Genomic DNA, 27,557 nt, shown 5'->3' on the forward strand with positions numbered 1-27,557 from the left:
GCAATGCCTCACCCTGCTTCGGCTCACGCACGGTGCACTGCACCCACTGACCTGCGCCCACTATCTGGCACTCCCTAGTGAGATGAACCCGGTACCTCAGATGGAAATGCAGAAATCACCCGTCTTCTGCGTCGCTCACGCTGGGAGCTGTAGACCGGAGCTGTTCCTATTCGGCCATCTTTGCTCCTCCCCCTGTTGGTAATTTTTTTTTTTTTTTTTTGAGACAGAGTCTTGCTCTGTCTCCCAGGCTGGAGTGCAGTGGCGCAATCTTGGCTCACTGTAAGCTCCGTCTCCTGGGTTCATGCCATTCTCCTGCCTCAGCCTCCCGAATAGCTGGGACTACAGGCACCCACCATCACACCCAGCTAATTTTTTGTATTTTTAGTAGAGACGGGGTTTCATCGTGTTAGCCAGGATGGTCTCAATCTCCTGACCTCGTGATCCGCCCGCCTCAGCCTCCCAAAGTCCTGGGATTACAGGTGTGAGCCACCGTGCCTGGCGGTAATTTTTAAATTACCATTTCAATCTCGCTGCTTGTTATTGATCTATTCAGAGTATCTAATTCCTGATTAAAGCTAGGAGGGTTGTATTTTTCCAGGAATTTATCCATCCCTTCTAGGTTTTCTAGTTTATGTGCATAAAGGTGTTCATAGTAGTCTTGAATGATCTTTTGTATTTCAGTGGTGTCAGTTTTAATTATTCCTGTTTCATTTCTTAATGAGATTTTTTGGATTTTCTCTTTTCTTGGTTAATTTTGCTTATGGTCTGTCGGTTTTATTTATCTTTTCAAAGAACCATAAATAAATGGTTCTTTGATGTAAACCAAAATAAATTTTAATTTATCTTTTGTATTTTTTTGTTTGTTTCAGTTTCATTTAGTTCTGCTCTGATCTTGGTACTTTCCTTGCTTCCACCGGGTTTGGGTTTGGTTTGTCCTTATTTCTCTAGTTCCTTGAGGTGTGACCTTAGAATGTCAGTTTGTGCTCTTTCAGTCTCTGATGTAGGCGTTTAGGGCTATGAACTTTCCTTTTAGCACTCCCTTTGCTGTATCCCAGAGGTCTTGTTAGATTGTGTCATTATTGTCATTCAGTTTGAAGAATTTTTAAATTTCCATCTTGATTTCGCTTTTGAACCAAAGCAGGTTTTGAACCTGCTCTTTCAGGAGCAGGTTATTTAATTTCCATGTATTTGCATGGCTTTGAAGGTTCCTTTTGAAGTTGATTTCCAGTTTTATTCCACTGTGGTCTGAGAGAGTGCTTGATATAATTTCAGTTTTCTTAGATTTATTGAAGCTCACTTTATGGCCTATCATGGAGAAAGTTCCATGCCCTGTTGAATAGAATGTGTATTCTGTGGTTGTTGGATGAAATGTTCTGTATATATCTGTTAAGTCCATTTGTTCCAAGGTATAGTTTAAATCTATTGTTTCTTTGTTGACTTTCTGTCTTGATGACCCATCTAGTGCTGTCAGTGGAGTATTGAAGTCCCCCACTATTATTTTGTTGCTGTCTATCACATTTCTTAGGTCTATTAGTAATTGTTTTATAAATTTGGGAGCTCCAGTGTTAGGTGCATATATGTTTAGGATTGTGATATTTTCCTGTTAGACAAGGCCTTTTACCATTATATAATGTCCCTCTTTGTCTCTTTTAACTGCTGTTGCTTTAAAGTTTGTTTTGTCTGATATAAGAATAGCTACCCCTGCTCGCTTTTGGTGTCCATTTGCATGCAATGCCTTTTTCCACCCCTTTAAGTTCATATGAGTCCTTATGTGTTAGGTGAGTCTCCTGAAGGCAGCAGATTGTTGGTTGGTGAGTTCTTATCCATTCTGCAGTTGTGTATCTTTTAAGTGGAGCATTTAGGCCATTTACATTCAGTGTTCATATTGAGATGTGAGGTACCATTACATGCATCGTGCTATTTGTTGCCAGTGTACCTTGGTTTTTTGTTTTTTGTTTTTGCTTTTTAACTTGTATTTTTGTTTTATAGATCTTGTGTGATTTATGCTTTAAAGACATTCTGCTTTGATGTGTTTCCAGGATTTGATTCAAGATGTAGAGCTCCTTTTAGCGGTCTTGTAGAGGTGGCTTGGTAGTGGTGAGTTCTTTCAGCATTTGCTTGTCTGGAAAAGACTGTATCTTTCCTTCATATATGATGCTTAGTTTCACTGGATACAAAATTCTTGGCTGATAATTGTTATGTTTGAGGAGGCTGAAGATAGGGCCCCAATCCCTTCTAGCTTCTAGGGTTTCTGCTGAGAAATCTTCTGTTAATCTGATAGGTTTTCCTTTGTAGGTTACCTGGTGCTTCTGTCTCACAGCTCTTAAGATTCTTTCCTTAGTCTTAACTGTAGATAAATTAAGCACACTGATGACAGTGTGCTTAGGTGATGATCTTTTTGCGATGAATTTCCCAGGTGTTTTTTGTGCTTCTTGTATTTGGATGTCTAGGTCTCTAGTAAGGCCAAAGAAGTTTCCCTCGAACATTTTCCAAATATGTTTTCCAAACTTTCAGATTTCTCTTCTTCCTCAGGAACACCAATTATTCTTAGGTTTGGTCATTTAACATAATCCCAGACTTCTTGGAGGCTTTGTTCATATTTTCTTATTCTTTTTTCTTTGTCTTTGTTGGATTGGGTTAATTGGAAGACCTTGTCTTTGAGCTCTCAATTTCTTTCTTCTACTTGTTCGATTCTATTGCTGAGACTTTCCAGAGCATTTTGCATTTCTATAAGTGTGTCCAATGTTTCCAGAATTTTTTGTTTTTTCTTTATGCTATCTCCTTGAATATTTCTGTCTTCACTTCTTGTATCATTTTTTGGATTTCCTTGCATTGAGCTTCACCTTTCTCTGGTGCCTCCCTGATTAACTTAATTAACCTCCTGCATTCTTTTTCAGGTAAATAGGGATTTCTTCTTGGTTTGGATCCACTGCTGGTGAACTAGTATGATTTTTTGGGGGGGTGTTAAAGAGCCTAGTTTTGTCATATTACCAGAGTTGGTTTTCTGGTTCCATCTCATTTGGGTAGGTTCTGTCAGAGGGAACATCTAGAGCTGAAGGTTGTTGTTCAGGTACTTTGGTCCCATGGGGTGTTCCCTTGATGTAGTCTCTCCCCCTTTTCCTATGGATGTGGCTTCCTGAGAGCCAGGCTGCAGTGGTTGTTACCTCTTTTCTGGGTCTAGCCACCCAGCAAGTCTATCCAGCTCCAGGCTGGTACTGGGGGTTGTCTGCACAGAGTCCTGTGATGTGAACCGTCTATGGGTTTCTCAGCCGCGGATACCAGCACCTGTTGCAGTGGAGGTGGCAGGGGGGTGAAATGGACTCTGTGAGAGTTCTTAGCTTTGGTGGTTTAATGCTCTATTTTTGTGCTGGTTGCCCTCCTGCCGGGAGTTTTTACTTTCCAGAGAGCATCAGCTGTGGTAGTATAGAGAGGAACCAGAGGTGTGCAGGGTCCTAGAACTTCCAAGATTATATACCCTTGTCTTCAGCTACCAGAGTGAGTAGGAAAGGACCATCAGGAGGGGGCGGGGCCAGATGGTGTCTGAGCTCAGAGTCTCCTTGGGCGCGTCTCCCTGCGGCTGCTGTGGAGGATGGGGGTGAGTTAATGGAGTTGTGTACCTAGGAGCATTATGGCTGCCTCTGCTGAGTCATGCAGGTTGTCAGGGAAGTGGTGGAAAGCCGCAGTCACAGGCCTCACCCAGCTCCCACGCAAACCAAAGGGCCAGTCTCACTTTCACTGTGCCCCATCTAACAGCCCCGAGTCTGCCAGCAGTGGGGGAGCCAGGCTTGAGAACTTGCCCCAGGCTGCCTGCCTCCCAGCTGCGAAAGAAAAGGGCTTGATTCTTCCCCAGCCTGTGGAGTCTGCACACCTGATTCGCACCCTTTCCCGAGTTCTGGCCAAGAGGGTTCTCCCCAGCTTCAAATTGTTACAAAGTTGAGCTGGAGATTTCCTTCTCCCTGTGGTGTTTTTCCCCACACTCCTCCGGTCGCCCTCCCAAAGGATCCCTGTGGTGCCAGTTAGGAATGGCCTGCCTGGGGACCTAGTGAGCTCCCGGGGCCTTTCTCGCTGCTTCCTCTACCCCTGTATTTTGCTTGGCTCGCTAAATTGACTCAGCTCCAGGTAAGGTCGGAAACTTCTCCCTCAAACAACCTTCAGTTTCTCCAGTGGGGATGTGTGTTCAGGAGAGGAGAATCTCCCTTTCCCACTTCCACATTTGGGGCACTTGGGGCACTCACAGTATTTGGGGTGTCTCCGAGGTCCTGCATGAGCAATCCACTGCCTTCAGAATCCACTTCCTGTGGGTCCTCTCGGGATTTCTGGTTTGTTCTTGCAGTCAATCTGGAGCTTAAATTCACAGTGCGAGCCTCCGCAGGAGCTGCAGTCTAGTCCTGCCTCTCCCGTCTGCCATGGTGATCCAAAGAATGCCTGCATGGGCTCTTTTAAAGCGGCTCTCTGCTAGACAGTATCTCAGGAAGCATTTAATTCAGGGATGGATCCCCAGACTGGATTACTGTTTGGGGAAATAGGGATTTCATGATCAAATAAGAATGAGAAATGCTAGGTTAACAAACAGAAGAGGTGCTAGGAGTCATTAACATACTAATATGCATGGCAAATCTCTACAATCTCCCAAATTTGATTGTTGTTCTCTTTTTTATTTTACGGTATATGTGTTAACATTTCCCAAAAGTAATATTCTGTGGAACTATACTTTTGTTCACACTGTTACTATGTTTGGAGTAATAAGCACCATGTAAATCTGACTCCGTTCTGAATAATGAATTCTGAATAATGTTAGAGTGAACATTCCAGGGAAATAACAATTTAGTAGATTCCTAATGAAGGGCCAGAGAGAAAGAATATTTCCCATGATACTTTCCTACCTTTCAAATGAGCTTAGAAATTTTTAAAGAAATTTCAAAACTATTTTCAAAGAAAGGTTATGAAAAAGGAACAAAATTTGGATTCCAAAAAGAAAATGTAAATGTACCTGCTCACAGCTGTAGTTGGTGTGAGTGGGCGTCAAATTAGGATAATTGGGGATCTGCTTAACCAAGGGTGCAACATGCCTAGTGCAGAATTTAATGATCTCCACCTTCAGAAACTTTCAAATACATGTATTGGTTAAACTAATAATTATAGACTGTTACTAAGTGACACTTTATCAGTCACAAATCTAATGTATTGAAACTGGAACCGTCAACCACAGCATAGCTAGATTTTGAAAGTTAATTCTCAGAAATATTAGGAGCAGCTCTGATGACTTACTCAATATAAAGCCGGGTCAGGCCGGGCGCAGTGGCTCATACCTGTAATCCCAGCACTTTGGGAGGCCAAGACAGGCACATCACTTGAGGTCAGGAGTTCGAGACCAGCCTGACCAACATGGTGAAACCCCGTCTCTGCTAAAAATACAAAAATTAGCCGGGTGTGGTGGCGCATGCCTATAATCCCAGCTACCCAGGAGGCTGACGCAGGAGAATTGCTTGAACCCAGGAGGCAGAGGCTGCAGTGAGCTATCACACCACTGCACTCCAGCCTGGGCAACAGACTCCATCTCAAAAACAAACAAACAAAAAAGCCAGATCTGGAGAAACGTCATCATTCTTTAGGAACTTCCACGGAACAATTCAGTTTCTGCTACTTACAACCCTGTGCAGGCCCTTAGGTTTCAGCGACTGGGCCAGTGTGAAGCTGCTGCCAAGCATTTGAGCAGCAGGTCAGAGCGGACAGCAATGCTCACATTTGAAAATGTAATACCTTTTCTCAAATAGATTTCCCAGTGGCCTTTGGCTTGATTCAGATTTACATGGTGTTTACATACTGTTCTAAACATAGTAGCAGTATGAACAAAGGTATAAAAGCTATAAAGTTCCTTCTTGTTAAGTAACCAAGCAAATCAAGAGCACATCCTGTTTAGGAAATAAGCCTAGAAAGCGAGGATGGGACCAGTCTGGAGGACTTTGAACACTGTCCTGAGATGTTTAGACTTATTCTGGAGGCTGTTTGGTACAGTTACAATGGGTGAACTTTATGGTATGTAAATCATACTTCAGTAAAGCTGTTGAAAGAAAGACTGGATAGTTGAAACTATTAAACATCCTTTTTTTTCCTAGTGTAAAACAGCAATAGTTACACAGTCCTAGGACATTTCTTTTGCTCAAAACACCTGAGCTTAAAATCTATCTGAAGTCTTCATAAAATTAAAGTGTCCAGAAATTATCAAAGACTTTTATAAATGCCAACCAGTCATCAAGGGCCCAAAGCAAACATGAAAAATACAGATCTGTAGGCCACATGTAGTAAAAACCTTTGTTTCTTAGAGTCAGGCTGGTTGCTTTCCCTTCTGCCACCAGAGTAGTTATCTCATTGCGCTCTTAATTTACATTTCCCTAATGACTAATGATGTCATTTTCATGTGCTTATTCTATGTTTTCTTTGATGAAATGACTATTCAAAGCTATTGCCTTTTTTTTTTTAAACTTTGGTTGTTTTCTTAATGAGTTGTAAGAGTTCATTATGTATTTTGGGTATAAGTTGTTTTTTTTTTTATCAGATACATGATTTGGAAATATTGTCTGCCAGTCTGTTGCTTTTCATTTACTTAGTTTTGGGTTGTTTTTTGTTGTTGTTGTTGTTTTTGTTTTGTTTTTTCTGGGTTTTTTTTTAGTGCAGAAGTATTTGTTTTTAATAGAATCCAATTTATCAGGGCATACTTTCTTTTATGTCTTGTGCGTTTGATGTAACGTATAAAAATTCTTTGCTAACTCAAGACATGAAGTCTTCTAGAAGTTTAGTTCTTAGATTAAGACTATGAGATATTTTGTTAATTTTTATATATGATGTGAGTTCATTACTTTGCATGTGGATATATTGTTGTCTCAGCACCAGTTGTTGAAAAGACTGTTCTTCCCACATTGAAATTTCTTGACACCTTGGCCAAAAATCAATTGACCACAAATATAAGGGTTTATTTCTGGACTCTGAATTATCTCATTGATCGATGTGCCTATTCATATGTCTTGATTACTGTAGCTTTACAGTAAATTTTGAAATTAGTAAATTTTGAAGTACAGTAAATTTTGAAATCCTCCAACTTTTTTTGTTCTTTTTGATAATTGATTTGGCTATTCTAGGTCTTTTGCATTTCTTCTAGCATTTTGCATTTCTTCTAGCATGTTAATAGTTGCCTTATTAACAACTTTGAGTTGTTCAATTCATGAACATGGACTATCTATTTATTTAGATCTTCTTTAATTTCTCTCTGCAATGTGTTGTAATTTTTTCTTTGTACCAATCTTACACTTCTTTTAGGTTTATTCTTGAGTATCTTAAAATTTATTCCTAGATATTTTTGTTAAATTTATTTCTAAGTATTTTAATTCTTTTTGATGCTATTGTGAGTGGAATTTGTGAATGGAATTGATTTCTTAATTTCATTTTTGGATTGTTCCTAAAATATAGAACTACAGTTGGTTTTCATATCCTCCGACCTTGCTAGCCTTACTTATTAGTTTTAGTTGTTTTTTTTTTTTCAGTAGACTCATGAGGGTTTTCTGCATAGATAATTATGTCATTCACACATGAAAATAGTGTTACTTCTTCCTTTCCCATCAGTATTTCCTTTTTCTCTTTTTCTTGCCATTTTGCACTTGCTAGGACTTTTAGTACTAAGGAATGAGAAACTAATATCCTTGTCTTGTTTCTAATCTTAGGGAAAAAGCATTTAATCTTTCACCATTACATACAGTGCTCACTGTAGGCTTTTCAGGTTGAGGAATTTTACTTCTTTTCCTAGTTTGTTGAGAGTTTTTATCATGAATGGGTGTTTCATTTTGTCAAATGCTTTTTCTGTGTCTAGTGAGATAACTAGTGGTTTTTCTTTTTTCTCTTAATGTGATGTGTTTAATTGATTTTGGAACATTAAACTGTCTTGAATTCCTATGATAAATTCTACTTGGTCATGGCATATAATTTTTTAATGTGTTACCAAATGTGGCTTGCTAACATTTTGGTAAGGAGTTTTATACTATGATCATAAGGGATACTGGTCTGTTGCTTTCTTTTCATGTGTCGTGTTTCTTTCTTTTCATGTGTCGTGTTTCTTTCTTTTCTTTGTTGGGCTTTGATAACAGAGTAATACTGAACGCACAGGAATGAGTTGGGAAATGTTTCTCCTTCTCTATTTCCTGAAGAAGTTTGTGAAGGATTAGTATTATTTCTCTTTTCAAATATTTGATAACATCCAGCAGTAAAGCCATTTGGACTTAGAATTTTCTTTGTATAGGAAGATTTTTACTTACTAATTCAGTTTCTCTATTATAGGTCGTTCAGACTTCATGTTTTTTCTTGATAGATTTGGCAGTTTATGTTCTTCTAAGAATTTTTCCCCTTCCTCTAATATGTCTGATTGGTTGGCAATTTTTTTTCCCAAAATATTCCATTAAAGCTTTTTTAGTTATCTGTAGGGTTGGTAGTATTGTACTATTGTCCCTTCTTTTATTCTTGATTTGAGTAACTTGTGTCTTCTCTTAGTTTCCTAGTCTTCTACCTGAGATAGAAGCTTAGGTAATTCATTTGAGACCTCTCTTCTTTCTGATGTAGGTAAAGCACTACATTTCCCTTAAAGCACCACTCTAGCTGCATCCTGTAATTTTTAATACATTGTGTTTTTATTTTTATAGTGTTAAAAAAAATTGTGTTTTTGAGGCAGAGTCTCACGATCACCCAGGCTGGACTGCAGTGGTACAATTATGACCCACTGCAGCCTCAACCTCCTGGGTTCAAGTGATCCTCCTGCCTCAGCTTCTCAAGTAGCTGGGACTACAGGTGCACACCAGCATGCCTGGATAATTCTTTGTATTTTTTGTAGAGATGGGGTCTCGCTATGTTGCCCAGGCTGGTCTTAAATTTCTGGGCTCAAGTGATCCACCACTTCAGCCTCCCAAAGTGCTGCGTTTATATAGGCATAAGCCACCATGCCTGGCCTGTTAAAAAAATTTTTTAAAATTTTTCTTATGATTTCTTCTTTGACCCTAGGATTGTTTAAGAGCATGTTTAATTTTCAAATATTTGGGGTTTTCTCAGATTTCTTTTTAATTCTGTCATTTTTTGCTTTCATATTTTGGGGCTTTTTTGTTAGATATGTATACATTTATAATTGTTATATTCAGGGAAGAAATAACATAATTCAATAATAATTGCAGATTTCAATATTCTGTCAAAAACTGCTAAAACTATTAGACAAAGTTAGGAAGGATATAAAATAGTTAAATAACGCTGTCAACCAGCTTGACCTAACTGACATTATGAATCTTCATAATCTTCTTTATAAGAATCTGCAGATACAGATTTTTTTCAGGCACACATGGAACAACCTCCAGGATAGATCACATGCTAGGACACAAAACAAGTCTCAATACATTTTAAAAGACCAAAATAATATATAGTGTGTTCTCTGACCACAACAGAATTAAATTAGATATCCACAGTAAGCCTGCTGTTTGTCTGGGGCCTGCTTCCTCTTGCTATAAAAGTAGTAAACAGGTCACATGTGGTGGCTCCTGCCTGTAATCCCAGCACTTTTGAGAGGCCGAAGTGGGTGGATTGCATGAGCTCAGGAGTTCAAGACCAGCCTGGGCAACATGGTGAAACCCCATCTCTACTAAAAGTAGAAAAAATTAGCCAGGCGTGGATGTGCATGCCTGTGGTCCTAGCTGCTCAGGGAGGCTGAGGTGAGCCTGAGAGGCGGAGGCTGCAGTGAGCCATGATCGTGCCACTGCACTCCAGCCTGGGTGATAGAGCAAGACCCTGAATATGCAGGCATCCATCCTGGCCCCTCCGTATTGCCTTCATGGGACTTTGGGGGCATGGGAAACTGACCAAAACAAACGAGAAACTCTAGCTGCCTCCACTGCCATGAGTAATAAAGTTCTTTGTCTCTGATGCAGCACTTGTACCATCTGCCAGCACCCATGAATCAGTAATAAGCTAACTTGTTAGCTTATCAATAAGGTAAACTCTCAGATCCTGCTTAGTTCCTGACAGTTTATTTAGTTCTTAGAATATATTTAAATAGCCACTTTGAAGTCTTTGTTAAATCCAGTATCTGAGGACATTCCAAGAAAGACATTTTGTAATGACTGTCTTTTTTACCCCTTGAGTATGAGTCACACTTTATTTCTTTGCATGTCTCTTCACTTTTGTTGAATATTGGATATTTTGGATAATAAATTGTAGCAACTGTGGATTCTGACTCTTCCTCCCACCCCCTAGCAGTTTTTCTTGTTTTGTTTGTTTAATAACTTGCCTGTACTAAATCTGTGATTTCTGCCTCTCCCAGGGTGTGCAACCACAGATGTTTTTGTTTAGTATTTAGTTTTGATTATCTTTTTATTTGCATTTTCTAAAAGTCTCTGTTTAGATTTTGCCCTGTGTCTGTATAGATTAGTGCTGAACCAAAGATTAGTCAGCAGTTATGCTCAAATACCTCAAGCCAATAAGCCTACCACTTTGAGCTGATGGGTCTTTGTGTGGTTTGGGGAGTGCATTCAAAATCTGGATTATTTTTTAGTTTGCCCAGCCTTTGCTTTCTACCGGGCTCTCTCAGTTGTCTTGTGAACACACACACACAGGTTTCATCTGCCGGGGGTGTGTGAGTGGCTTGGGCCTGCTGCAGTCCCTAGGGTACATACACATGGCCTTCAGTCAACCTAGGATATGTGCAGAGGTTACCAAGCCTTCTCACCACTTTCTCACCTCATGGAATACCTTGTTCCATGGCTAGTCTACCATCCATTGCTTGCCTCAATGAGATACAACCTCAGGCCAGCAGAGCACTGGCCCTTCCTATTCACTTGCCACCAGGATTGCTCCTCTAATTGACACCACTCCATATCAAATGAGCTCTTCTGGCAACAGCAGCAAAGCCACTGGTTTGTAGGGCCTGCGCTAGCCTGGTTGAACAATCACTCTAGCAGAGCTAGAGGGGGATGCCTCAGACACTGTTTGTGTGTGAAGTCTGGTAATTTTCATGAACAGATGCTTCTCAGCTTGTTATATGTCTTTGGTCAGTTTCCAGTTTTTGACAGTTTTTTCCGCTTTATAGTTGCTTTGGGGGAAGAGGATTTGTCAGTCTCAAACCATCATGCCAGGAGTCTAAAGTCCCGATCTACATCATCTTGCCATTGATGCTAGTGTAACTTAACTGCCTGTTTGATACTCTGTGATAACATAAGTTGCTTTCTCTTACCTGCTCAGCTAGGATATGGAACAGCAGCAATAGAATCAACCTGGGGAAAGCTGATAGAGAACACTGGGGCCACAGTGGGCATGGATTTTTCCCGTGGTTAATTAGGAATGATTTACAATGATCAGGCATTTTTTATACTTTTATTCCCTGTATAACTAATAAAACATTTGCTTTACAAATGGTATATCATTATATAAATGTTATTTATATACACTTTGTGTCAACCAAAGAGATTAAAATATTGCCTTTTGTAATGAGATTCTAGAAACATTGTCTTCATCGTACTCATGTTCTCCCTGAATTTCCTTCCATTTATTAATTCAATAAATATACACTTGGTTATCTAAAGTATACAGAGGCATGTTGAGTGATTCCCAGATGAAATTGATACATATTTTGTCCTTAAGGAGCTTATAGATTGGTGGAAGTAATACAATGTAAACATGAAAAATGGAAATAGGGTGTGCTGGATGCCGTTAAAGAGTTATAGATCTGTGCTATGGAAGTTCAGTAGGGTAATTGAGTTTTCCCTATCTAAGTGATTCTGTTATCACTCATTACTCCCATCACCTCGTCCTCCCTGCTTGCATTCCCTCCCCAGCTGCTTTCCTACTGAAATCCTTATGTTGTTACTCATTCAAGCTAGTCATAGTAAATAACATGTACGCAGAGCTTCCACATGCACTTTTCTTGTTTGGTATTTGTCTGGTTCATATCAGCTTGGGGTTTAGGTAGGGAGCATTATTATTCCTAATTTACAGATAAGGAAACTGACATCAGAGTGATTTACCCAACCTCGCATATTAGAAGAGTCAAGTTTTGAACATAAGTCTTTGTACTCGAAGTCTTGGGGTCTTTCCGGTGTGCTCTGCTGCCTCTCACACAGCAAACTTTCTCTCCTCTCTAGCCAGTAGATAGTTGGGAAGAATTAAGTTTGGTGAGTTGGGTCAGAATTGGAGGCAGCTTAGTGTGTTTCTAGATGGACATGCAAATGAGGCTGCAAAGCAAGACTGTTCAGGCTACTTTTTGAATCATTTCCCAATAAGGGTTTTTAATGACTTTTAATTTTACAATAATCGGAGATCCATATTTTCATTTGCATCTCATTTATTCCATAGGTGTTGAATTGTGACTTTAAACACAGCATATTCAAAACCAAATTCATAATCTCCCCCTCAATCTGTTGTCTTCTCTGTTAATGACACCTCAGGCTCCACAGTCTCCTAAGCTAGTAACTTGGAAGTCTTTGACTCCTTCCTAACCTTTATCTCAGCATCTAATCCTATCGTTTCCAGCCTACCTCATAGGGTTATTGTGTGAGTAAACTGACAAAATATATAAAGACAAACTCTGAAAGCTGTGAATGAGAGGTATTTATTTCCTCTAAGGCAGTGCATCTGTTGATGTGTACAGTACTACAAGGCCTCAGCAACCATTCAGAGTTAATGTTTTGTAGTGTTGACACTTGCTTTAGTGAAGCATGTACTTAATGTCGGGGCTAAAACTGCATTATCTTACATTCTTATAACAATCTGCACTCTTAAAAGCACTACCAAGGGAGGAGAAAAAAAAAGGGAGCGTGAGAGAGAACAAGGCTCTCTTGTGTGATTTGCACAAGAACTGGAAGTCAAGTTTTCAGACTCCGCTTGGCTATATCCAGAGGTCTTTTAAACTGAAAACCAAAGTTGATTTTATTAATACCACTCCACCACTCATTCTCTGTGACCTAGGGCAAGTGATTTAGCAATGTCAGTCTCTACATATAAGTTAGAGATAATGATTGTACCTATTTTATAGAGCTGCTGTAAGGATTGAATGATCTATATAGAGAGCCAGAGTGCCATATGTAAGGTATTCAAGAAGTGGTAGCTATTGGATTACTCTTCTCCCTTTCCACCTATCTAGAGATTTTAGGTTGGTCCTCCTTTGCCATTTCCCTGAGATAGATAATTCATTTCATGTGGCGTATTTATTTAGACTGCATCACATTACACTCTCGCAGTTCACAGACATTTCCAGGAGGTTGTTGCTCCACCTCTTCATTCAAAACTAGGTTCACGGTTTTCATGTTTTCCTCTCTACGTCTCTCCTACTAATTTCCCTTTTAATGTTCGAACATGATTCTGATGAAGTCTTTCAGTTAAAAATTGTGAGATTAAACTTGTACTCTCTAACTCCGAAGTGAAAGAGATTTTAGGTTCAATATTAGGAATAAAATTCTACAATCAGGACTGTTGTTTTTGTTTTTCATCAGTAGAATGGGCTGCCTTGGAAGTTATGAAGTTACCCATGGCTACCGCTATACAAAAGTGGCTTTTGACTAGCAGCTTTGCCTCGCCACTGCTTCCTTTCTCCCATCCAGTCCTTGAGGTGTGCAAGCTGTTTCAGTATACATCGCAGTGAAGAGTGTAACAAACAGATTAGCTACCTGACTTGCAATTTTTTGGCTTTGGAATTTTTGGTTCAGGATTTTATACTGTCCTAGCTAAATGAATTGACAAAACAGCAAGGTATAACTTACAATGAAGAAGTTTATCAACCTTCCCCCGCAGGATTACCAAATACAGAGGTGCAGGGTTTAATATTAGACTAAAGTTGAAGATGTGGCCCTCAATTCTCCTGCAAAGGAGCTCTGCAGTGAAGTCACAATAGCCATGAGCCTCTCAGTGTAACTAGGGTCATCCATACTATTCCATATGTTAAAGTAGAAGAAAATAGTGAAGTCTTGTCATTTGCAAGACTTTTATGCAAAGTTTGACAGATGTTGCATGCTGCTTTCAGGATTAAGAAAATTACATGGGCACTGCTGTGCCTTCTGTGAGATGTTTTATTCTCAGCTGTCACCCTCGTCCCTTGCCCATAACCATTATAGTGGCCAGAAAGTCTGCTTGCTCTACAGTGATGTGTTTTGAATAGTGCCCATTAGTTTTCAGTAGTTACCCTGGCCTGCATGTTAGCCTTCAGTTTAATGGCCTTTTTTATGTTCATTCATTTTATTTTATTTCCCATCGTGGTTTTGTTTATTTCTTTTTTGTTTTTTGTTTTTTCTGTTCTCTTTTTTAAAACCGTCGTGGTTTGCCCTTCATATTCCCCAATGTTTGCACATGACAAGATGTTGCCATCCCAACATTACCTCCCACTTCACTGACCAGTGCCACTACTGACCATCTAGCACCAGCCACAACGGGACCACTGCCTTCAGCTCCTCGGGATGTCGTGGCCTCCCTGGTCTCTACCCGCTTCATCAAATTGACGTGGCGGACACCTGCATCAGATCCTCACGGAGACAACCTTACCTACTCTGTGTTCTACACCAAGGAAGGGATTGCTAGGTAAGTGCCTGTGTGTCTGCAGCCAGTTGGCTGCCTCTTGGTCACGGCAGCCTTGTCATGCTCACCCTGGCTCTTGGTATCTGTACCAATTTTTAGTCCAGAAAATAAGATCACTGAGATGCACCTTCCCTAATTTTAGGTCATTAAATAAACTCCCAAACAGACTAAAGTCCTGGTAGTCTCTCCTTTTCTGGGATGACTTAGGGAGAGGGTAGATACAGCTATTGAGGTGGACGTATTTAAATGTAAGAAGGAGTGCCCTTTTTTCATAAGATTCAGTCAGTATAAATTCTAGAGATTAAGGTAGACAGTTTTTTAAAGTAAACTTAAATGAATATTTGCCACACCCTTATGTGGTGTGGGCTGCGGAGCTCCAGGGGTTCTCCTTGATGGAACAAGAGTAGTTAGTGATGACTTTTCCTAAAATAGCATTTTCATTACATTCCTCTTCATTTCCACCCCCTCAGGAGCTCACATTGCTCATAGGGGAAGATCTATAATGTCCAGGCTGCTTTGTGCCACAGGCTGGCTTCACTTTATCTGTCCAACGTGCTTTTCCTTTTTCCCCCAATGTAACTGACTTTCTAGTGAAACCAGTCTAATCACTATAGCCTTTTTTTCCAGTGTGTCCTCTTCAGTCACTTCTCCTTGCCCCTCTCTCAGCTGAAGGTAAATTCAGTTAATCCTTCTTGGCCCAGGTTAAGCCCCATGAAGCTCTCAAAGATCTTTACCCACCTTTTCAGCACATAGAGCATTTCCCTTGTACGTGTATTTGTATCCCTAATATTGGCACTTGATTATGGTAATATGTGATCTTTTACTACCTTAAGCTGTTATTCTTCAATTATGTTCTATGTATTTGTGCTGTTTTCCCAACCAGATTATAAACTCTTTGGAAGGAACCATGCCACGTGCTGACTGTTCACACATTGCCGAGTAGTAAATTCCTTCACTGTGCTCTTCCAACCAGAATAAGAAAGCTAAGATACGTGTTTTAGTAGGAGCCCTAACACATCAGCTAAAGCTTGTATTTCCATTAGCGTGCTTATAGTTGATGTATATTGTAGTTAATACCAGACTGGCAAGTTTAGCAAGTGCAGGACCCTTTCTTTAATACTCTCAAGAAGTCTAAGTGGCATAATTTAACACCAACAGATGGGAGTTACCTGAATGCTATACTGTATGTTTTGAGTTTTACAAGGGTAGAGAAACATAGTTCTTTACATAAAAAAAGGTAAGACATTCCTGCCAAACAGCAAGTTTCAATATCACCATTAAAATATCTTCAATAGACTTTGAAATCTCATTGAAAATCTCATAAGCTTTCACAGAAGGAAGAAACCATTTAGTAATTCTGCGTAATAAGCTTTATTTCTGCAATAGGTTTTTTGCTCTTATTGTACGTTCTACCAGAAATGCATTTTCCTCACATGAGTTACATCTGGCTTCTTATCTATCATCTTTAGATGACATCTCCTCAGGCTTTCCCTGAATACCAACCCAAACTTAGCCCCTCGGTGACTGTCACACAGTGGGGTATCAGAGCCAGCTTGTTCCCAAGCTAATTGTTAAATGCTCGGGAAATTTTGCAAACCTAATGACATGACTTGGCAGCTTGAAATTGGGCATGGTGGGAGTGTTTACAGTGACAAATGCTGCAAACCAGAGCCAATTGTTAAACATTCACCAGAACACCACTGCTGTCACATCACCCTATTTTTTGGTATGTGTGTGGTATTTTTTTGTTTGTTTCGCTTTTAGTTTGGGTTTTTTTTTTTTTTTTTTTTGAGAGCACTTACTACTCTCTGAAATTTTCTCTTTTATTAGCTTATTTATTCTGTCTGTCTTGTTCAATAGAGTTCTCCAGCACCTGGAACAGAGCCTGGCATTTAGTAACACTCAGTAAATATTTATTAAGTGAATACATTAATTTCAATCCGTGGAGAAATAATAGATAATTCAAGTAATCATGTTGAGATTGATTATCCATTTGGTGGGAAAAATAAAAGTTATGTCTCTATCTTAAATTATAGATGGATTAAGAGATAAATATTTTTAAAATCTATAAATATATTAGAAGAAAATATAGAAATGATTTTTATCATTTGGAGAACAGGAAAGGGCTTTTAAAGGAAGATAGCAAATCCAGAAGCCATAACAGGAAAGAGTAACAAAGTTACAAATTATAAATAAAAGATATCCCAAGAGACAAATAATACAAGCAGATGATTCATAGTACTGGAAAGCCCATTAGAGTTAAAAAAAGGTTTTCACCATCTCAGGCAATCTTGGAAGCAAAATGATGGGGGTTTTTTTGTTTGTTTTTGTTTTGTTTTGTTTTGTTTTGAAGACAAAGTTCTCGCTGGGTCACCCAGGCTGGAGTGCAGTGGCACTATCTTGGCTCACTGCAGCCTCCGCTTCCCAGGTTCCAGCGATTCTCCTGCCTCAGCCTCCCAAGTAGCTGGAATTACAGGTGCCTGCCACCATGCCCGGGTAATTTTTGTATTTTTAGTAGAGATGGGGTTTCACTGTGTTAGCCAGGCTGGTATCGGACTCCTGACCTCAGGTGATACACTTCGGCCTCCCAAAGTGCTGGAATTACAGGCATGAGCCACCGTGCCTGGCCAAGTTATCATTTTTCATCTATAAAGCTGGCAAGAATTTTAAGTTGATAATATCCAGTGTTCAATGAGTTGACAGCTAGGAGGAAAACCACTCTAGGTTATTGGTGGCAGTATAAATTAGAATAGTCTAGGGAAGGTGATTTGGCAGAATTTTTAAATATTTTAAATATACATAGCCTTCCATCACACTTCTAGGTAACTGTCCTATAGACATACAGATATATGTATGCATTGGGCCCTCATACAAACACGTTTATTTATAGCATTGTTTGCAAGATTATAAAAGGAGACTATGTAAATATCCACTGATAGAAGAATGGGCACCTAATATACAATCGTGCATCACATAACAACGCTTCAGTCAGACAGACTGCGTATACAATGGTGATCCCGTAAGATTATACCACTGTCTTTTTACTGTACCTTTTCTGTGTTTAGACACATAGACACTTGCCATTGTGTTCCCATTGCCTACAGCGTTCAGTACAGTAACATGCTGTGCAGGTTCGTAGCCTAGAAGCAATAGGCTATCCCATACAGCCTAGGTGTGTGGGATATACACCTAGCTATACCATCGAGGTTTGCATAAGTGCATTCTGTGATGTTCACACGATGAAATCACGTGATGCATTTGTCAGAACATATCCCTGTTGTTAAGTGGTGCATGACTGTATGTATACCCGTAAGTATGGTGGCAGCAGTTTTTTTTAAATGACCTGTCTGTATATTTTGATGTGTATGTAAATGCCTAAAGCAGTGATCCTCAACCAGGGACAGTTTTGCCCCCTCATCCCTCGGGATATTTGGCAATGCCTGGTACAACGTCAGTAAGTACCAGTAGAGGTACTTACTGACATCTAGTGGATAGAGGCCAGGGATGCTGATGAACATCCTGCCATGCACAGGACAGTCCCACAACAAAGAATTATCCTGCCCAATGTCTCAGTAGTGCCAAGGTTGAGAAACCCTGGCATGGAGACTGTCTGGTGAGATATGCGTCAATATGTGCCACAGTCAGCTCTCAGGGCAGGACAGGTTTTGACAAAAGAGAATTGAGACTTATTTTTTTTTAACTATGTGTACTTTTATATTTAAATGTTTTCAGTGAGACACACTTATTTAAGTTTTATGATAGATTGTGGGTTGGAGTAAGCAGGAATGATTAGTAAATTAATTTGTAGTTGGAAGAGATACAGAAGTTGAGTTGGCAGGGGCAGGTGGGCATGACTAGTGTATGTAAAGGAAGAGGAAGTGCAAGGTAAGGCCATCTGTGTGTATGCTGTGAGAAGGATGCAAAGGCAAGAAAGCTGGCCAAACTGGCCCAGAGCTTTTGGCAGAAATTAGTAAGAGATTAGAATAAAGTGGACGTTTGGAGCCAGATGCTGGAATGCCAGTGAGAATTTGGACATAATCAGATAAGAAGGGACCATTTTCGACTGTTAAGAAAGTTGTACACTGTGATTTTATTAAACAGTACTTTGGGAACACTACCCAAGATTAAAGGAGAGAAAAAATAGAGTCAGGGAGACAAAATTGGGTAGTAATTATGTTAGCCTAGATACGTGCTAGTCGTCGGCTTGGATGAAGATGAAAGCAGCGACTTGAAGTGGATAGGACAAATTTGGGAAATATTTAAAAGGAAGATTTTGGGAGACCATAATAGTTTTTTGTTGCTTCATTACTTTATGATTTCTGAATAGAGGCAATGGGAGAAGTTAATTTTTTTAAGTCATAAGACTATATCCTGGCTAATTGTTACATAAACAAAACTTTCTTATTAATCTTATCGGCTTAAATTTTCTCATCTAAAAAACAAAAGTAATATATTTACTTCACAGATGTGTGGTAAGAATTCAATGTGAGAATGTATGCCACTACCTGCATTTACAAATTCACCCACTTCCTGCATTTGAAAATTCAGCCACCAGGTGGCACCATATGCCTTGGTCATGAGCTGTAATTCTTTTGGTTACCTGAGTTGCCAGAGATTTCAGAGGGTCCTTCCTCTCTGCCTTTTCAGCTATGAAAATTTCATCTTTCTTAAAAAAGCAGTACTTTTCTATATTAACCATTAAGTGGAATGTGGAAAGTAAGGTATTTCTGCTATTCATAGCACTTTAAAGTTGGATTGAAGCCTTAGAGATCTGTTAGTCTAGTCAAGGGGTTAGCAAACCATGGACCCTGTGCCAAATTGGAGCAATTATTTATTTTTATGGCCCCGGAGCTAAGAATAGTTTTTACATTTTTAAATAGTTACATTTGAAATGTTACATAGGTAACTATATAATATCCTCCATTTTGCCTCTTGGCCTATAAATATTTACGACCAGGCCCTTTAAGAAAAAGTTTGCCCACCCTGTCTCATTTTTTCGTTTAATACATAAAGAGAGGCCCAGAAAGCATTAGTGACTTTTCCTCACAAGCTAGTAGCATTGCCAGAACTAGAATTGCATCTCCTAACTTCCAGCCCAGTGCTTTCTTTCTATAAAGTGTGCCCTTTTCTTTCCCTTTTGACTCTTAGCTTTCACATTCTAACCTGAGTCCCACTGTAACCCCACACACTTAAGAGAATTGTTGTTTCAAATGCTCCTTGAATCTTATCCCAAAACCAAGGGTTGTTTTTCTGCATAGTAACTTGTTTCTGGGACCTCAGACCAATAGTGTCAGATCACCTATGACTGATTTTTTTTAATGGTAATGCTTCTATAGAAATTTGATGTAGGTATTAGTAACCTTCATTTATTTCTCCCATTTTTTCCCTTTCACATAGAAGCAAACAATATATATATGATATTAGTATACAAGATTTACATATCAGAAGGCAGATTTTCGTTTATTCATTCAATGTATGTTTGGGATGCAGCTTCCCTGTGTGAGCATTCTGCTACGTGCTTCTGTGGTACACGAACATGAATGAGACAGTCTTTTACTTCAGTTTGAAGTAAAATAGTCCCCCTCCTGTGTCTTTCTAGAAGAAAACTTGTTTCAACTTTCCTGTGTGGGGTGAACAAAAGAGACCTGATCTGTACTCTCTCAGAGAGCCTTTAGTTTAGTGTAAAATACAATACAGTTGACTCCCCAGAACTTAACTACTAGTAGCCTACTGTTGACTGGAAGCCTTGCCAATAACATCAACAGTCTGTTAGTACATATTTTTATGTTATATGTATTATATACGGTATTCTTGCAGTAAAGAAAGCTAGAGAAAAAATGTTATTAAAAAAATCATAAGGGACCAGGTGTGGTGGTTCACGCCTATAGTCTCAGCACTTTGGGAGGCTGAGGCGGGTGGATCGCCTGAGGCCAGGAGTTTGAGACCAGCCTGGCCAACATGGCAAAACTTTGTCTCTACTAAAAATACAAAAATTAGCCGGGCGTGGTGGTGTGCACCTGTAGTCCTAGCTATGTACTGGAGGCCAGGGCACGAGAATCCCTTGGACCCAGGAGGTGGAGGCTGCAGTGAGCCAAGATCACACCAGAGCACTCCAGCCTGGGTGACAGAGTGAGACCCTGTCTCAAAACAAACAAACAAAAAAATCTTAAGAGAAACTACTTATTGTACATTAAGTGAAAGTAGATCATCCTAAAGGTCTTCACCTTCAGGTTGAGTAGGCTGAAAAGGAGGAAGAAGAAGAAAAGGGGTTGGTCTTATTGTCTCAGGAGTAGCAGAGGCAGAAGAGGTGGAGGAAATGGAAGCAGGGCAGGAAAGGCAGGCGCACTCGGTGTAACTTCTGTTGAAAAATATCCGCTTATACGTGGACCTACACAGTTCAAACCTGTCTTGTTCAAGCATCAGCTGTACTTCCCTTTAAGACAGGGATCATCCGTGATCAGACCAAGTGTCAGAAACCTTAAATTGTAAGAAATCAGTTGATCCTTCCTTATAAATCCTGTGATTGAGAGATTTAGCCGAAGAGAAAATAGTATTAGGTATCTCAGGTATCTCTGAAAAACAATTTTTGTTACCGCAGTATTCTTTTCCAGGGGACCTAGCTGATTATAGAGAAAAAATCCTCTGTAAATATTATGTGGGTACTATTGTTGGATTTTTTAATTAAAGTAACTTAAAGAACTATAGAAAATTACCGAAAAGCACTTCTCTGCAGTGCAAATGCTCACAATCAGACAAATTGGCATATGGTCATGTAGACCTACACAAATTTTAATCTGCAATTTGAAGGCAAATTATCAGTATTTTAAAGTAAGAATTTTAATTCAATAAATTAGAATAATTTCTTCAATGGAGTAGTTTGAGGCTCTTTAATTACTTTCTCAAGACAGGTATAGCTGTTTCCTCACATGAATGACAGTTCCTAAAAGCCAACTGTTTGTCTAAAACAAATTCCTTCACAATATTTGTTTAAAACTCTTGATTATGCAGTCTGATTTTCATTCTAGTGAGTACAGTAGACTGAGCATGTTTGTGGACCTGTGTTGGTCACACAGACCCCAAGACAGAACCTGGAAGCCACCTTTAGTAAAGAACCTAGATAACTGGTTTTAAGCTTTCATCTCATGATATTAAATACTAGACCGCTGGATTTGAGTTGTTTGTGATAAAGTTTGTCAAACATTTCATATTTCATATCAGCTTCAAAATCAATGAAGTGTTAATTTTAAGAAATTATAAAAATCAGTATTGTAATCAGTTTATTTTATAGACTGGGTTACACTTAGGATTTATTTAAATGTTTAATGTTTTTATTTCCAATTTTAAAAGATGATAACCTCTAGCATTCTTTTTATTGAGAGTCTCTTAGCCAAAATATACACAGCATTCTTTGATATTTTCTGTGAAATATCATTAGGTCATACCAATATCCACCTTCCATCAATTTCCCTAAAACTCAGTGATTTCTAAAGCCTAGAAAGTTGATGACTAGCTGCCCCATTTGAAATGGCATTGAGAAGAGCCCTGTGTCTTCTCTGAAAGGAAGTTGTGATTATGGTCAACGATATCAGTAACATTTCAGCAAAAACATCACTGACTTGTCAGATACGTATGCCCTTGCTCTTTTGCCAGTCCCCATCTTCTTTGCACTGTCCTACCCCCAAAAGCTTCATTGTTTGAGAGCTAATTTGACTTACACTGATAGATTTTTATGTGGAGTGGAAAATGAAACTGTACATTCTGGAAGTATTCCTAATTGATGCTATCTCTCTCCAAATCCTTTGTCTAAAGGGAACGTGTTGAGAATACCAGTCACCCAGGAGAGATGCAAGTAACCATTCAAAACCTAATGCCAGCGACCGTGTACATCTTTAGAGTTATGGCTCAAAATAAGCATGGCTCAGGAGAGAGTTCAGCTCCACTGCGAGTAGAAACACAACCTGAGGGTAAGTCTTCCACCTGTCTGTCAGCACCCCCTAGAGGTAGACCTCTCTGAAGTTCTACCTTTGTTTAGCCTTGCACACCATAGGGGAGCAGAAGATAACAGTTCCTTACTTTCGGGGTCCTTATCAATTGGGGAGGCAAAATTAATTTACATCAAAAAACAGCAAGTAGGGCTGGGCGTAGTGGCTCATGCCTGTAATCCAAGCACTTTGGGAGGCCGAGGCAAGCAGATCACCTAAGGTCAGGTTTTTTAGACCAGCCTGGCCAACATGGTGAAACCCCATCTCTACTAAAAATACAAAAATTAGCCGAGTATGATAGTGGGTGCCTGTAATCCCAGCTACTCGGGAGAATAGCTGAGGCAGGAGAATCACCTGAACCCAAGAGGCGGAGGTTGCAGTGAGCTGAGATTGCACCACTGCACTCCAGTCTGGGTGACAGAGTGAGACTCTGTCTCAAAAAACAAAAACAAAAACAAAAAAACCAGCAAATAGTATAAGACAATATACTTCTGTTGGTGCTTTTCTACGTGTTCATATTTTACTGACCCTTTAAGACTTAGCTCAGATGCCTTCTAGAATCTTTCCTCTGATTCTAATATTGTTATCTCCACAGTCTAAGATATTTATCATGTTTTTCCTTCAGTTATGATTATGAACTTACCTTGCTGATTTTGTAGCAAAGACGGAGCCTTTGTCATCCTTACATTTCCCACACTGTCTAATGTAATGCCTTGCACATGAAGAAGGTATTTAATAATTGTTCTTAACTGGATTGTCTGTCTTTAGGCATACCATGCTCTTTAGAATCTCCTTGAGGCTTTATTTTGGACCTGTGGTCTTTCGTGCTAAATAGGGTTACTTCTAATTACATTTCTAAGATTTTCTGTGACGTCAGTGTCAATCGGGTTTATTTATATTATAAATGTGTTGTATATCTTAAGTTTGGATTGTAAACTAACTATAGGCCCGAAATTACAAGCAGCCAGATCTTACTAAATGCTTTTCCTACTTGAGGCTTTTGTCTAGACTTTTGCCTTCTTTTAACACAAATTACTGTTTTTCCTCAGTGTATTCTTTTTTTTTTTTTTTTTTTGAGGCAGAGTCTCGCTCTGTCGCCCAGGCTGGAGTGCAGTGGCGCAGTCTCTGCTCACTGCAAGCTCTGCCTCCTGGGTTCACGCCATTCTCCTGTCTCAGCCTCCCGAGTAGCTGGGACTACAGGTGCCTGCCACCATGCCTGGCTAATTTTTTTTTTTTTTTTTGTATTTTTAGTAGAGACGGGGTTTCACTGTGTTAGCCAGGATGGTCTCGATCTCCTGACCTCGTGATCCGCCCGCCTCGGCCACGCAAAGTGCTGGGATTACAAGTGTGAGCCATCGCACCCGGCCACCTCAGTGTATTCTTCAGTCTGCTTTTATTATTAACAGCATTAGTTTTTCTGTATTAAAAACCTCCAGTAATAATAAAATATTTTACTTTGAGTAGAGAGTATTTTAGATATATTTGTAGAGGCTACTGACCAGGCAGCTGAACAGAATAAATGACTTTACCAGTGGAACTATAGAAATAATTTAAGAACTTTACCTGATGGGTAGAATAAGTGAAGAAGCTGTAGAACTTCACTTTCTAATGCTATGGCATATCATTCACCTGTCAAATATTTATTGAGTATCCCCTATACTGGGTAATGTGCAAGATACTGGAGATGCAAGGATGAACAAGCTTGGTCTTCTTCCCTTAAAGAAGGAGCAGGCAAGGTAGGAGACCTTTCATCATTTCAGTGACAGAGATTGAAGATAAGAATCAAACCCAGGCAAGAACAAGAGGGCCATCACAGAGTCAGGGGGTTGATTTAAGGGAAGAGTGTGTTCTCATTACAGGCAGAATGTTGAATTTTACAGTTACCTATGTTCAGACAAGAGCAGGAATACTCTATTAGGTTTCAAGCTCAGTTACCCTTCATCAGCTTTCATATAGAGGCATTATTCACGAGAGATACTAGGATACAGAATAGAGAAAACTTACTGTAAAAGAGAAAAGTCAAGGCAGGATCCTAGGGAAAGATGAGACCTGAGGCTGGCCTTGAGGCATTTGACTTAGAGCAAGCATTTTGTGGGAAGGAATTTGCATGACCCAAATCCCAGAAATAGAATCTAACAGTGCACATGCAAGGTAAGTCATGACAAAAATGAAGGAAATGCAAGGGTCCTATCCTGAGGCTGTGAACCTTCTGAAACTACATGAAAATAAATATTTGTGTCTGTACATATTCACATTTCCCTTGGAAAGAATCTGTAGTTTTCATTATCATTTCAGAGCTCATACATCAGATTGTTGAGAACCACTGCGAGGGTCATTGTCAAATTTAGAGATGAAAGAAAAGGGGTGAAGAAGAGTGGATTTACTGAGTGCCCGCCATGTGTCAGCCACTGTGTTAGGATGTAAAGATGAGTAAGACTTGACTTCTGTCCACAAGGAGCTTACGGTCTGGTACCATAGACAACAGTGTGATGTGTTATCACCTTAAGGAAAATAGGCAGCATAACCATTTATTCAAGGAGTTTGGCTAAAAGAAAATAGTTGTAAGAATATAGGTAGAAGAGGCAACAGGTTCTGGTGAGGGTATTTTAGGGATGGAGAAGAGACTATAACATGTTTTGGCAAAAGAGAAGCAGTTTCTGAAGAGAGATTTGGATTTCATCTGGAGGTGTTCAGCTTGTGTGGGGAAGGCATAAATGTTGGAACCAGCCCTTGGAAAATATTTTACATATTTAGTTTCACAAACCAACTTAACATTTTTTCCATTTATTATGCCACTGTACAGCTGAAATGAAAGAATTCATTAGCACCTTTTTTAGGATCATATTTGCCTACACTTGGCCAATGAATATATTGAAAATGATTTCAAGAGAATTTAGGGACTGTTTTGTTTTTCTTCTCCTTTAATAAGTTAGAGGAAAGTTTTCCATAGCAGCAGAAGTGTGACAAATCCCACCTGTCAGGCTGCACAAAATATGCCCTTAACTGAAGTGAATAACGTGATTCATAACTAAAGCAAACAACTGTTAGAGTAACCATATTCAGATTTCTCTACTTTGATAGCAAAATTAATCTTAAGCCGTGGTGCTGTTATTCAGGAAAGCCAGTGTGTTTTACATTTTGTTAGTTTTTTTTCCCTTCCCAGTTTTTAAATCTAATGAATGTCTATTACAGAAACACTAGTGCCAGAGAAATTGTTTTCAAATATAGAATGTCTACCAAAGTGTAGGCATAGACAGCCACATAGGATTTGTGTATAAATTGGAACTGGAACCTGTCAGTCAGACAAAAATAATATAGTAAAAGGGTAGGTGTGTGAGCCATTGTAGGAGATAGAGCCAGCTAGACACTTAAGCAGTCAGCCAGTGATCCAGTCTTCCAGTCACATATATCCTATCATGGGTATTGTAATAATCTTACGGGTCTTCTTGAGCCCACGTTTTAGAATCAGCAAGTACTCGACTCCTGGGTCCACCGCTAGCTAACTTTCCCATCACTTGGGAAAGATTGTTAACTTCATAACCTCACCTGTAAATGAGGGTGATAATATTCATCTCACTTGGTTTAGTGCAAAGATTATATGAGAAAATACATGTCAAGTATTTAGTGCTTGACTGACTGTAACCATTCAATAAATGGTAGCTGTTTTACAATTATTATTCTTTTATCTAGTCTTGTTCTTTTACTGTTTTTCTTCCATGCATGTGTTCACATGTCCTTTCTAAACACAGATCTGATCATATCATGCTCCTGCTCATAATTTTTCAGTAGTCACCTAACACCTACTAGAGAAAATGTGAGCTTCAATAGCAGGACATTAGAGGGTTCTTCACTATCTGACTAGTCATTGTTTTCAACATTCTCTCTCCCATATCCACTCTGTTTCAACTAAGCTGAACCACTTAACACTGTCTTTTTGTATATTCTCCCTATTGACCCCATTGACTGGAATGATTTTCCCCTTGGTATCTGAGGAAAGTGTTCATTTTGCTTGACTCCAAGAATTCTTCATCAATCCTTTTCCCTCCCAAACCCCTCCCAAAGCAGAATTTTGTGCTCTCATCTTTCTGTTTTTGTTATAACCATTACCTAAATCTGTTAGCACTTATGACATTTTTTGTAACTGTTTATATGTCTGACTTTCCTGCTAGACTGGGAGTTCTTTGTGGGCAGGATTCTATTCATCACTGTATCCCTAGTGGCTACCACAATGCCCGGCAAAAGAAGGATCTCTTCCTGTGGTGGTTGCCTTTTATGTCTTGTGTAGGCCCACTGCAAAACTGGGATTTTATAAACCACAAGGAAAGTTTTTCAGTGTAATTTCTGGTTTTGATTTGAATCATAAAAAGGAAAATGTGTTTATATATTATTCTAAAACCACTTCAATCAAATCCATTGTTTTCTTAGCTTCTATTATTTTAAAAACGTGGCCAATATGACAGTATTGCCAAGAATGGTTATTGAGGAGTGTAGCGTTTCATTTATATCTTGCTTTCTCGAACTTTTCTTTCTAGTTCAGCTCCCTGGCCCAGCACCTAACCTTCGTGCATATGCAGCTTCGCCTACCTCCATCACTGTTACGTGGGAAACACCAGTGTCTGGCAATGGGGAAATTCAGAATTATAAATTGTACTACATGGAAAAGGGGACTGATAAAGAACAGGTATGAAGTGAAGCAACTTTTCAAACCATTGATTGGAATAGTAGAGATGAAATATATTTCCAAAACTCAGTAGTTGCTTGACTGGAAATGTGAGGGGGAAAAAGAAACATAGGAAATGAAAAGTTGACAGATTCTATTTCTTTGTACCAAGATTTATTGTGTAGTTTTTACCAGCAGTGGTCAGTGAACATCAAGCAGTATTTCTAAGTAAATTGTCAATTTATGATTAATCTGCTTTGACTATTAAAGAACCTTATGTAGAAGGGATAAAATCTGTTTCATGTAGAATATAGAATTTGTGTAGCTAATTCGTT

At 39.3% G+C, this 27,557-nt stretch overlaps 1 protein-coding gene across 17 annotated transcripts in view; it reads left to right on the forward strand.

Moving 5' to 3' along the window:
* Nucleotides 1-27,557, forward strand: part of NEO1 (neogenin 1) — a 253,000-nt gene that overhangs the window by 169,739 nt on the left and 55,704 nt on the right. For 10 of the 17 annotated variants that reach the window (XR_008954864.2, XM_034939097.3, XM_063596779.1 and 7 more), the window contains exons 9-11: nucleotides 14,364-14,583; nucleotides 22,390-22,544; nucleotides 27,095-27,243. Coding sequence is in view for 16 of the 17 variants with exons in the window: in XM_034939097.3 (XP_034794988.1) it covers nucleotides 14,364-14,583; nucleotides 22,390-22,544; nucleotides 27,095-27,243 (524 nt within the window). In the remaining variant the exon portion in view is untranslated. The remainder of the gene's footprint in view (nucleotides 1-14,363; nucleotides 14,584-22,389; nucleotides 22,545-27,094; nucleotides 27,244-27,557) is intronic. The other 7 variants (XM_034939098.3, XM_034939101.3, XM_034939099.4 and 4 more) reach the window with 1 other exon arrangement.

Source organism: Pan paniscus, chromosome 16 (genome assembly GCF_029289425.2).
Source record: "Pan paniscus chromosome 16, NHGRI_mPanPan1-v2.0_pri, whole genome shotgun sequence".
Classification (NCBI taxonomy): Eukaryota; Metazoa; Chordata; class Mammalia; order Primates; family Hominidae; genus Pan; species Pan paniscus.